General features: G+C 36.8%; 1 protein-coding gene across 1 annotated transcript in view; it reads left to right on the forward strand.

Annotated features, from left to right (window-relative positions):
• The window catches only part of KCNH8 (potassium voltage-gated channel subfamily H member 8), a 205,279-nt gene extending 192,071 nt beyond the window's left edge, over positions 1–13,208 (forward strand). The window contains exon 16 of the mRNA XM_009288600.1: positions 12,498–13,208. Coding sequence (XP_009286875.1) covers positions 12,498–13,208 — 711 coding nt within the window. The remainder of the gene's footprint in view (positions 1–12,497) is intronic.
• Positions 13,209–13,480: the final 272 nt, after the last annotated feature.

The raw sequence follows: 13,480 nt of genomic DNA on the forward strand, positions 1-13,480 counted from the left end.
ATATCAGTTGTGGCATACCGCTTGGCTGCCTTTGACTCCAGTTCGTATTGAAGTTCTAGCATGTCCGGCACGGCAGCACTCAGCGGCAGCACAACTTCATTCAGGCCACAATAATGGGGTTCCTACATTTAGGGAAGTTTGGGGCTTTTAACTCTTTCCCAGATTAATTTTCTATGTGAAAGAAATATAAAAGTTTCTGTCGTGCTAGAGCTAAAAACAAAGTGAGTTTAGCATAGTTAGTGTATCTAATTTTCTTAGGATTTATCCTCTTCTGTATGTGCTTCTGTTTCTCTCTTTCCTCTCATTCTTTCTCCAAACCCCTTCTTCCAACTTTTCTTGTTTTGGTGAATGCTATGCTTTTGGAGAATTTCCTTGAAAGAAATGCAAAGCCAGTCATGTTCAAATTCACATCAAATGTTTCAAATCACTTTACCTGTGCCTATTCAGAATGAAACAGAAGGTCATCCATTCCTGCTCAAGCAATATGACCTGACGAAGGCAGGGCCAATATTGTTCAGTGGTGCCTTCTATTCTTCCCTTCTAATAACTTTAAACCTGTAATTGACTATCAATCCGATACTAAAGAGGAGACGTTCTGGCTAAACCGTTTCATACCTCCAGCCACTGCAGTACTTTGGCTAACAAGATGAAAGCATCAGAGTTTAACTTCACAGTAATACTCAAGACTAAAATCTGTTCCCAGCGTACTCTGTCTTTCAGTATGAAGAGATTAGAGACAATTTTTTATGATTCCACATGAAGAAATATTTAAATAAGTTCCACAACCAGTTTCACTTCTTTTTTCCTAATCTCTTTGGTTACCAGAAATGTCAAGTTTTATTTTATTTTTCCTTCTATATTGTGTACATTTAATCTAATTATTCTTTATTTCCATATATGAAGTATTGGGCTTGTAAACCTTTTTCATCCTGGCTCATGTTAACTTGTTTGGATAATTAAACGTCCTAAACTAAGAGTGCATGCATGGTTAGTTAGTCACTATGAATGCATCACCTCATTTGTACGTCAAACTGTAGAGTTCCGACAAAAGTCTCATGTCCCATTGACTACAGATTTTTATAAGGCTTGGTCAAAGAACTCAAAAATATCTCCAAGGTCTTCATTGACAACACTACTATGAAAGAAAATTATATTTCTTGTATAATACTTTTGAAACAGACAAGTCATGTTGATTCATCCCTTTTGACTTTGAAGAGGACAGGTATTTTTAAAATACGAAGATGTATTACATGGTTATCCACAAGAGGCAATTGGAAAATACATCATGGCGGCAGATGTGCTAAGGCAGGCATCTTGTAGATTAACCAAATATTTCAACTGCAATAGTTCTGGGCTTGTCATTGCTTTTCTAGTGAAAGCAATAAATAAATCTTGCAACAGGGCACTATGTTAAACAAAAGAAGAAAAAAAAAAAACATGATGAAGGTTATTTCCCTCCATGCACAATCTTCATTTTTTCCTGCCAACACTATCTGAACAAAATGTTACACAACTTCCTTGCTCACCCTAAAATAAAAAAGGAAATATGATCACATGCAGTAAAACCCTAAAATTTCCACACAGGGAAACAGAATCCAAAGACCAGAGACAAACATTTCACTGTTCTGAATATGGTTCACTCCTTTATTTTAAAATTGAGGAGGGGGGATCAATCCATTTTTTCACATAGTATGCTACCTGTGAGACTTCACTTGAAATAAGAGGTGCTTACCTTCCAAGACTTCTGCAACCTCTCCTGGAATAGACAGATTTGAACCACTAATTCTTGATTAAACAAGTCAACCATTAGGTTGTCAGACAAAGAGAAGTCATCACCAGCAGGTCCTTCTCTTCTTTCCACAGGAGTGCGACAGAAGTGGGTTCATCTTTAGTCTCTGTCTGTTGAGCAGGTATTAGGAGTCCTGTAAGTAAAAGGAAGAGAATCTTTGGAGATTTAAAAAGAGTACCACCAACTTCTGGAGTCTTGCTAGCGTGGTGTGTGAGACAGAATTTGTTTTCACGTAGTGTAACTGACTGGGGCCTGCATCAACACAGAGTGCTAAGTACTAAAACTGGAAACCAAACAAGGTTTTGGTAGGTTCAGTCATCTTTTGGCAACACCTGAGTTGATTTACATCTAGCCTGGTTAGTGATAAAATGACATTAATAATAACACAACCAGAAGATACAAATAACACAATAATGTTGAAAAAATTCTGAAAATACTTGTACTTACTGTTTAGTCACAGCAGAGAAAGATACCTTTCTCTGATTACACAACCTCACAGAACTTATAGAAGATTATAGAGCTACATGAGGCTACACAAACGATTATAGAAAACCCTACACTTTGGAAAACACACCAGACTTAGTCTAGGAACCTAAGGGAACATTTATATTCAACTTTGCAGTATCTCTAAGATTAATTTACTCCATGCTTTATAGAGTACATTATATCGAGTACATCTACACTAGTGTAGATGTGTTTAAGATGAAGATTGTTGTTGGTGCCTTGCAGCACTGGGAAGGAGTATTCTCTACTTTCCAAGCTCATATTTTGTTTTCTAATATGTCCCCTAGCAAAGAAGACAGCATTCTGCACTCTGATCAAGCAAGAGTCTTAAACACAGAAACATTTATATATGTGAGAATTCTCAATTCAATGTGACAGTGCATGGGCATACAATATGGACAAATATTGGATTGGGACATAAAAAAAAAGCACAAGGAGCCATTTTAAACTGGTGTAGATTTAGAATTCATAGGTAACATTCTGGGCTCAAATCACAGAGACAGATGGGTATCCTCCAAGTCCTCCCATGGATCAAAATTTACATTGAAAAAACTGCATGACTGTAAGGCTGCTTAATTGCATATTCTACATGTATTCAAACATGCCCCATCTGGAGTTTCTGAACAGACAGTACTGACTTGGTACTTACCCAAATAAGCCTATAAGCAGCCTTGCTGGAATACACTAACTGTTCCTTGGGTTTTTTGTTGTTACATTAAGTATTGAACAACACTTGTAGACCCAGTGCTTTCATCATTCCATCACTCGATGATGACCATTAATGGAAGATTATGACTGACGCTGCAGCAGACTGCTAGCAGTAGTTAAAATACTGTCAAAGTTAGAAACAAACTTCTCTATTAAGACATGCAGCCTCCTCCTGAAAAAGAAAATATGAGAAAACAGGTCACAAGTAGCCAACAGCAGCAAACACTATCATTAATACATTTTCCAGTGGAGATCAGAAGTCAATCAACAAATTCAAAAATAACTGCTTTCATGAAAGGCAATTGTATTAGAACAGTTCACTACTTGCTTAAAAACGTTTCAGCTGTTCTTTGGGGGAACAAAGACATGCATCTTCCCATTCAGACATTCAATACAGTCTGTTGTTAGCAAAGCAAAGCAAAAAAGGGTTATCCCAGAGATAAATACACAAAACCAGCTATATCCAGCTTAGATATCCAGTGGAGCTCTTGGCAGTATTTTAGGCATATGACACTTACTACATAATCCAAAGGAAAGTTCATTTACCTAAGGAATGGGACTAACAGAAGACAGAGCCTTGATTTCTCTTCTCAGAGTTTGTTACGTATTAACTTTAGGATTAACGGAAGCATAGACTTCCTCTAAAGAGGGTAGGCTCCAAAGTCAGCACTGCCACTTTATTAGGCAACGTGAGAGAAACTTGAACACACCCCAGATTCCTATTGTATAGCTCCATGGTTTGGCTGCTCAGCTGGTTACCCAGCTCCTTCATTCTCTCACCGAACCTCACTTCTCATTTTAAGCCTGAATGAGATCCAAGCTGATAAAAGGGTATTTCCCTCTGGTTCAGTATTGCAAGGTGGAGTGAAATAGGACTACTTAATCTCCTACCCTATTTTCCCATTCCACTTAGTCTAAATAATCACTGGATAAAAAAAAGGCGTGACTTTCATTATAGTTCAGTATGTTCAGTATGTGCAGGCAAGAGAGTTAAGGTTAAGGTTCAGGTTCTTGCTCCTGTAAAAATGCAATTATTTAAGCAATAGTTTCAAGATTAAGTGACTCGATACCCAACAGCATGGCACATTTTCTGAGCTGGGAAAAGCTTGATTCAAAGATCTGCTCCAAATTAGGCCGAGCGAGAATTTAGGAATAGGTCTTCTGCCTTACAGTTATGCATCCTTCCTTTGCAGAGATCTGTACACCCAACCTGGTCTTTTCAACACATGTGTCTGCAAAGACTGATCAGATGAACGTATCTAAACATTCAGCATTTTTTCAGAGGCACCATTTACCTGGTGCAATCATACATAACTACTAAGGAGCCCAGAAGTAAAAATAGGAAACCACCAAGCAGATTTTCTGAGATATACAGATGGCCGTAAGTCTAGATTAAAGCGCCTGCCTATCACTGTCTCGTCGTCTGTACCCTACCTACTATGCTTTTAGCTCTCTATTATTTGAATGCAACTATATGAAAAGAGCATGGAAATACTTCTACTTTGATTCAACGTGCAAAACCCAAATCTGAATTATTTAAAACATAGACGAGTTAAAAATGAGAAAATACCCAAATTTTAGTCATAATTTTTCTCCCGTAATTTGCAGAGTGCACATGTACATATTGTCCATTCAAATACACAGGTACACGAATTCATGCTCAGAAGTACAGGACAGCTTGCACAGTGCATGCAGACAAACTCAGATTTCTTTATCATGTCCCCTGTTCTTGCCATATGCGACTCAGCTCCAGTGCAGCCTCCTTCAGCTTCAGAATTTGGGGGCTGACTTCATACTTTACTACATCAGTAGACCCCACAATTACAGTACTAAAACAGTATAATGAACAGGGTACTCGCATTTCTCCCATTCAACTGAAAAAAACAAACATGAGGAAATATGAATAGGGTCAGGTTTTGTACTAGAAAATTGCCTTCTGTTTAGCAGCATGTTGGAGCACTTAGTGGAAATTCAGCTATTTTTAATTTTAGGGTTTTTTAGATGCAAGTGCTTAAAATACTCTAAGCATTTGGCACTTATTCAGAACAGAGAAAATGCATTCACAAGGATATTTCACTTTCATTTAACAAAAGAAACAATCTTAAATCAATATGCTTATTTTCCAGATTACCTAAAGAAGTTTTATAAATAGACTATTTTAAAACAAGTGTCACATCCAGCTGACAAAAATCAGTCTCAGCCCTCTCAGGACAGGAAAAAAAAATAATTTTTTTTTTTTAAGTAAAAAATATTCCTTAATACTAAAAAAAAATGCACATGATGAAACAGACATTTTATAATCAGTGCCAGCAAAGAATATTTGGTAAAGCGGAGTTGATCAGGCCTTCAGTTTTACATAGGGGATGTACTGTTGAAGTCCAATTTGCAGCTTGAGAACTCATAAAAAGAACTCTTCTGACTTACAGTAATTAATAACATGTTCTTTATAACAAGTTCATAACTATATTATCACATGAGAGAAATTATTTTGCAGCAAGGCTATCCCAATAATTCACTTTGGAAAATATCCTTCAATCAAGACAAATGTGGCAAAAAGCAAACTAATAACATTTATTGATGATGAAAACTAATTATGACTAATCTATCCCATTTTGGATTTTAACTGCATAAATTTAGCATAAAAGTCAAGACATAAAACCTAGTATTATTTGTGTTAAGAAATAAAAGCTTTCTAAACCATAACCACCAAGTAAATACATTTTTTGTCTACTGAGATTTGTAAAAATATATTTTCCTTTTAGCACTGACATTTGTATTTCCAAAGAACTCCTACCTTGTTGTTGTTTTGTCTGTTTCTATCTGCTCTTGTACTCTGATGATTGTAGAGTAGTCTTTCCAGCTATTTTTTCCTTTCTTTTAATGTTAGCTTACTAGCTGTTGGCAGATAAAGGTAACAAAAATGTCTGATGCTCTAAAGCTTAGGTTAATTTCTTTTTTAAGCAGGACATACGGTGCATACAGGGCATAGGTCCTATATGCTGTCGTGTCTCTCTTGCACTTTTCCTTCATGGAAACACACCTGAGACACAGAAATGAATCAAGAGAGGAAGCAATGCAGTGTAAAAATCAACTGGGCACCAAAAGCTGACTTCAGATTTGACTAAAAAGTATTACTACCATGACAGATGATGGCGATTATCCAGTTAACTCTCTAACAGGCATTTCAAAACCTTCCTGTACTGAAAAGATCTATTTTCCCAACATCTAAATGTAAATCTCTGTTGGTATGCAAGTTCACTGCTTTTTCTCTTATGCCTAGAAGATATAAGAAAAAGCTGATTGCCGTTCTCTTTCTAAAACCAATTTATACTGGAAACACACTATTCCAGCAGATCTCAACAAACCAAATTAATCTTTCTTTGCCCATCACATTTTCTAAAACTCTTCATTTTCTTCTGGATTGCCTTTGGTTAGATCTTTTAAGTCACCAACAAAGTACACGAACTCAAGCTGCACAAGCCTAAGTCATCCTAGTGAAGAGAACCCCCTTCCTGTGTCCAATTAAAAAAAAAAAATTAAAAAAAATTACTGTTGATATATCCTGGGAGCATGATTAATGTGTGATTCAGTGAAAATCTTCAGACATTTTTCTATAATACTCTGCATAGGCTCTGACATTTTCTTTTCAAATGTAATGTTTAACATTTATCTTTGTTGAATTTCATATTACTGATATTTAAAAGTGAACATGAATTTGATTTAGCCACTAAAAATAAACATTAAATAAAAACAGATCAGGATAGGCTTCTAAAAAGAATGGCTTGACATGTCCTCCCAGGAGGACAGCAAACCACTGATCATAAACCATTCCAATCATGTGTGAATCCAACTCACGGTGATTACATCTTGTCACATTTTCTTAGTTGGTTTAGAAGAATGTCGTGTGGACAGTAACATCTGAGTAGTCTTCCGACAAGATATATGTTACATCTACAGTTTCTTCTTATCTATTAAACCAGTTATTCAGTTAAAGAAGAGAATTAGATTGTTTCGCCATGGTTTATTCTTAAGAAATTTATGTTGTTCTCTTTTAACTAATTAATTTATGTTCTTTTTTAACTATTTCTTTAGGCACTTATAGAAATTGTTTGCTTAATATTTTTGCCCAATGTCATATATTACCACCTCAGGCTTTCATTCAACAGTACACATTAACAGCTTCTCTTCTCCCAGCCACCTGGGATTTCCATGATCCTCCATTTGCTCTCAAAGTCAGTAGCTAGTTGGTCAGAGTTTGTCCCTGATACTTTCTGAACTCCTTGAAGCAGTAATTTCCAAACCTGGTTTTCTTATTGCCACCATCATTGACACTGTCCTGATTCTATGCCAACCTGAAGGCAGCATCCATATCCAACTACGAAGAGCCACAAATTATTATTAGAACTGCAGTTTGGGAACCCTTTCTCTAGACTGAATTTCATGGGGGCCCCTGTTGATTTGAATACACTTAAATTATCTAGTCCTTTATATTTTCCTATTTTGTCCTTACTTATTTAATAGCAATAGCAATAATCTTAGTGTTCTAATTTATCCAGACAGACTGGTTGCCCAAGAGCTGGCTAGCGAGTCAGCAGAGAAACCAGCAAATTTTCTTCTACTCCTGCACAGAATCATAGAATCATTTAGGTCAGAAAAGTCCTTTAAGATCATCAAGTCCAACCATTAACCTAAAACTGCCAAGTCCACCACTAAACCATGTCCCTAAGCACCACATCTACACGTCTTTTAAATACCTCCAGGGATGGTGACTCAACCACTTCCCTGGGCAGCTTGGTCCAATGCTTGACAAGCCTTTCAGTGAAGAAATTTTTCCTAATATCCAATCTAAACTTCCCCTGGCACAACTTAGGGCTGTTTCCTCTCATCCTATCACTTGTAACTTGGGAGAAGAGACCGACACCCACCTCCCCACAACCTCCTTTCAGGTAGTTGTAGAGAGCGGTAAGGTCTCCCCTGAGCCTCCTTTTCTCCAGGCTAAGCAACCCCAGTTCCCTCAGCCGCTTCTCATCAGACTTGTGCCCTAAACCCTTCACCAGCTTTGTTGCTCTTCTTTGGATGTGCTCCAGCACCTCAATGTCTTTCTTATATCCAGATTTCTGGATTTATTTTGCTGAAACTGAACCATCATATCATTGCACAAATCCCATATACTTAATATGAACTCAGATTAGCTGCACTGGATTTTTTTTTTCTTCTGCAACTAGCTTTATTCCTAAAGCACCATTAAATCAGAAATGTCTGTCACCATAACACCAATGGCCACAGAGATGCTGATGATCAGTGAAAAGTCTGTCTCAGCTCAGTTCTCATTTCATTCATTCAGCAATGCACTTATTGGGAAACAGAGTATCAGCAGCTAATTAACCTGAGCCTCAAAAGACAAATCATTCTGGCTGAAAGTCTCCTTGACTTTATGAAGCACCAGAATAGAAGTAGCCATGAAACACCAAGCAAGGGAATAGAGAAGCTGCCATATGCAGTGCAAGCCATGTAGCTTCTCTGCATTGCCAAAATGCAACTTCCATTTCTTAAGAAGCAAATTTTCTTCTTCTCTTCTTTGGGTGTTCAGAAAGAATCATGGTAGAAAGACGTCTAGGTGAAGTTTGAATTGGAAAAGGGAGTAAGCCACAGAGAAAAAAAATAGCAGTGTATTCTATTAGGCTTCTAATCAGGAAAAAAAAGGCTTATTCCAGATTTCTCCAGGAACAGTGATATGAGAGAGGCATTCTAGTAGAAAATTAAACATTAAAAAAAAAAAAAATTAAAAGCTGGAATATATAATGGAAAAACAAAGAAACCTGTTTAGCCAACACCATTTAAACAAAGCAATAATCACCACTGTCATCTTACATTATATAGAGCTTTTCATCACTTTTATGGAAAGGTTTAAATACAGTCACCTCCATTCCCACTTAACTACACGGAACAAAGTATTCAAACTGCACAACAGTTTAATACTAGTAGTAAAGAAAAAAAACTCTTTCTACTGAAACTATCAAAGTAATTTTATAATGCAAAATACAACTATTAAAACTTATATTGGTCAAGGCATCAGAAAGTATTATTATTCAAGTCCATATATTAAAAAAAAAAAAAATCTGTTTTTTTAACCTCTGTTTTGACAGATAGTCTTTCTTTATAACAGAGTCTGCTAAAAAGGTACCAGTACATTGCTTTTGACCAGCCTGAGAAGCACCGCTTGCTAATTCAAGCTAAACCTGTATAAATCCCAGTTTCTATATCAGGAAAACATTGCAGATCTTTTTCAAGTTGTAGAAACTGTTAAGGCAGCATTTCAAGTATATTTGGGATTTCACAGATCGTTTTAAAGCTGTCTGCCTAGCACAATGGGAACCATTTGTACAACTAGCTGTATTGCCTAGCAATAATCACTGAACTCCTGAAAAGAGAATAGCCTTACCACCATGCAAGGAATTAGTCCTTTCACTCAGGAGGAAACTGTACTGCTTTCAATTTCTGTTTCATAGACTTAAAATTTCTTTTGCTTTTAATTTGTGTTCTTTTGCACTTTCTGGAACACTGTGAAATTGCTAACATCATTGATAAAATTGTTCCCTGTTACACCTGCTTATTTGCATCTGTTCAAGAATCTCTGCAGAGTGTAAAAAGGATAGCATAAACAGTATTGTATTGATAGTAACAGTAATAGTATACTATGTAAGTATGTAAATATATTAATATATAGAGAGATGGTAATTAACAGTAATACAGATATTGGAGATTTAATCTGGTAAGATTAACAGTTTGTAAAATCCAGAAAAGCTTTTAAATGATCCAGAAAATTACCTACTTGCTTTCCCTATGTGTCGAACAGTATTGGTCCAAATAGATCTCACTAAATGGTGGTCAATTTCTAATGAAGTTTGGCATAAAAACTTTGGATCTTAAACTATCATACTACTGGAAATTATTAAAGCATACATCAAAGCCTAGTTTATCAGGTCAGTTCCTATGACTGTGCGAGAGCAAGCTTGTGAGAAGACAGCACTCTAAGAGCTAGCTGATATATCAAAAATAGTATCTGGGCACTAGAGAAAGTTGTAATTAACAGAAACTCAGGACTGCCACAAGTACTGATGCTGGGATTGATTTTTGCTGTATTGTCTCAACGAATTGGGAAAAGAAACATGTTAAAGAATAATTAAACTTTCGAAAAGCCTTTAGGTAATCAAAAATGGAAGAGAAAAACATGGACCAAACCAAACAAGATATTTTAAAGTTGCAGATATTTTCACACAGCATTATGCATAATCATAAGGTAGTATCAATCTTCCTATCTGCACGAATGCAGAAAGCCCTGTAAAATGGATGCAAGTTAGGAAACTGGGCACAGAAAATAAAGTTGCTTTATCTGCTAAGAGTAGAGGCCAGTGATGATCCTCAAAATGAACTGATGACCACTGAATCTAGGTAGCCATGGGTTTGGTTGTCCTTCTTCCCCCTTTCTTCCCAAAGAAGCTTTTGGAGGTTTTGCAACGCCATCTCCCGTTTCATAGTGGAGCACAGAAGTTCGTGCATGGTTGATTTGTCCAGAAATCTCACAGTGTGTTTCCTTACAGTCAAACAGTACCAAGAACCTGCTCTGGCTCTTTAGACCCCACAGGAAGCCTGTTCACAAATCACTTTCCTAACATATTTTAATCCCTCACTTAACTGAAGTTCAAATGAGCTCACAGGCATTCAAAGCTTAATCTCAGCTGGCAGAAGGAGATCTCATAGTTATTTTCTATCTAGCGTGACTTAATTAGGTAACAAATGCAGAAAGAGAGGTGGAGAGAGAGATCCTGTAATGTGCCACTCAAGAGCCTCCTCCCTTTAAGCATTTTCCCTCCGGGGTAGTGTGATCATTACAAGACTATTAAACAATATGATGGGTTTCAACTCTTAGCTCGGAGAGAAACAAAGAGATGTATAGGAGCTGTACTGGAGCTTCCTACTTTCCTTCTAACTCAGAATTTCTTTATAATTATTGTGCCAGTAATAACGCAGTCAGACTCAGCCTGAAATGTCTTTTCAGCAGATTTGTTTGGAACTATCCTGTCAGAAAAATGAAAATTGTATTTGTATTTCTGATTACATGAAAATTAATCTGTGTAGGGCACCTTATCAGCGGTGTCTTTACTTCAGAGCAAAGAAAGGCCCCCTGAATTAGCCTTCTTTCTTTTTGACAGGTGGTTTATCCTTCTGAAGATAAATGCAGTCATGTCTTTTTTTCCAACAGAATATTTTCACTAGCATCAGTATGAGAAACACTATTTTAACAGTAATGATAGTGGTCTGACCTAAAATAGATTGATTAGCTACCATAGAGACAAAGTTCATTTCTACCTCTTGATAGATTCATTTCTCTTTATTAAAAATAATTGACTGATTTTTACTTCCTACAAACTTTTCCTTAAGAAGGAAAAAGGAAAGACAAACACATTTGAAATGGTGAGCGGGTCACTTTTATGTTTGAGTTAGGCTTTTCATTTCCCAAAATGTTCTTATAATGTCCTAACTAATGTCCCCGTTAATGTTCATACATCAATTTACTTTAAAATAAAAATTTAGAACCTGTCAATCTGATCCCCATTCAAACCAGCAATTTTGGGGAGATTAAAGACTTCATGTAATTCATTGGATGCTATCAGTGGTTTCAGCATTAAAAAAACAAAAAAGGTCTAATACAAAATATGATACTTCCTTTTGCACACACACCAGAATAATCTATGCTATGGATTACTCTCTCTCTGAAGTGCTATAAGCAACACCTTTCAAGCATAAACATAACTACATGGAAGCAAACTTTCACAGGCTTTTATATGGTTCAAATGTTTAGAGGTAGCAAGTGGGTTTTAGAGTTTCCAGTTTCTTTTCTTCTTCTTTGTTTTGTTTTTAGTAGTAAATCCACCAGATTTTCATGTAACTACTACTTGTATCTGACAACTTCGGGTGTTGGTTCCTTTTATTTTACTACGAAGACAGCAGTATATTTCGCATGTTTATTTCTGAACAAGATTTCACAAAACCTCACTTTTATATCATTCATCAGTATAAAATTGGTTAATAAAAAAGGTTTATGCATTAAAATATTTAATGATTGATCAAGAAGCTATTGATGTCATATTGTCACTGGAAATCATCTCAGTTCTGATCCTAAGGCCATTCTTTATTTACAGAGTATCATTTAAAATCAGGTAAGTTATGCCTAAGGTGTTTCCATCATACATTTTTATTGAGTTTCTTTAATTATTTCAATATGCCACAGGGAGTGTAACATGTAGCTGTGGTAAGGTAGAGGGATGGACTATTTTCCACATATAGATTAGTAGAGTATATTTCTTTAAAGTAAAGACACTGTGCCACAGATCAAAGCTGATATTGTTAGAAGGAAGGAAAAAAGGTATGTATGTGTGTATTTCAGGCATGACTGCATAAATAAATGCTGTGATATTTTGTCCTGCCATAACAGGTGACAACTTTAACTCAAGAAGTCTCACAATTAAGTAAGGATACAAAGAACATGATGCACCTTCTGGAGAACCTGCTCACATCCCAGAAGCCTCCAGGGTTCCGTGCTATGCACGGCATATCTCGAAGTCCTACCCTGGAAAGTATGCGGTCTCGAATGGCTTGGACTACGCATCAACCTTGCACGCACATGCAAGCTGGGAACTTTACTTGCACCAAAGCACAACTTTGCCACAGCAACACGTTATGTGACATTTGGAATACAGATCTGTCCTCTGTAGGCAGCAGTCCCCAAAGAACTGAACCCACCCTGCAAAATTCTATGGACAGTGAATTTTATTATACACTGGGCCTTCACAATTCCCCCTCCCAGTATCAGGTAATTCAGAAAGACAATTTGCAATTTTTAAGATGCACCTCTCCCCATTCAGACACTACCTTGACTCCTCTTCAGTCTATTTCAGCAACTCTTTCTTCTTCAGTATGCTCTTCATCGGAGACATCGTTACACCTCGTGCTCCCCAGCAGATCTGAGGAAGGTAGCTTTAGCCAAGGTGCAATCAGCTCGCTAAGCCTTGAGAACCTGCCGGGATCATGGGACCTGGAAGGAACAGCCAAAGCGGTTTCTGCACAGACCCCAGATTTCCCGATAGACATTGTGACAAGCACAAGGGATGCTAAAGATAAAGATTACCAAGCCATAGATGTATAATGAGAAACAGTGAAGTGGTACTCGAAGCATGTTCCACAGCTGCCAGTTTTAAATTTAGAAAGTACTGCATGACTGCTTCATTTGACCTTTTCTCTGGCGATCATGGAGACTTACAAACATGAAAATTCAGATTTATAGAAAATAAGGAAAGGTATTGCTGGTTCATACTATAGGAAAAAAAGATTTCTAGATTCTAGAAGCATGTTGAAAAGCATTTTGTATACAGATATAACTTACTGGTCTGTTTGGCAGACTTTTGTGATAGTCCAAAG

This window comes from Aptenodytes forsteri, unplaced genomic scaffold (genome assembly GCF_000699145.1).
Source record: "Aptenodytes forsteri isolate BGI_AS27 unplaced genomic scaffold, ASM69914v1 Scaffold9, whole genome shotgun sequence".
Lineage (NCBI taxonomy): Eukaryota > Metazoa > Chordata > Aves > Sphenisciformes > Spheniscidae > Aptenodytes > Aptenodytes forsteri.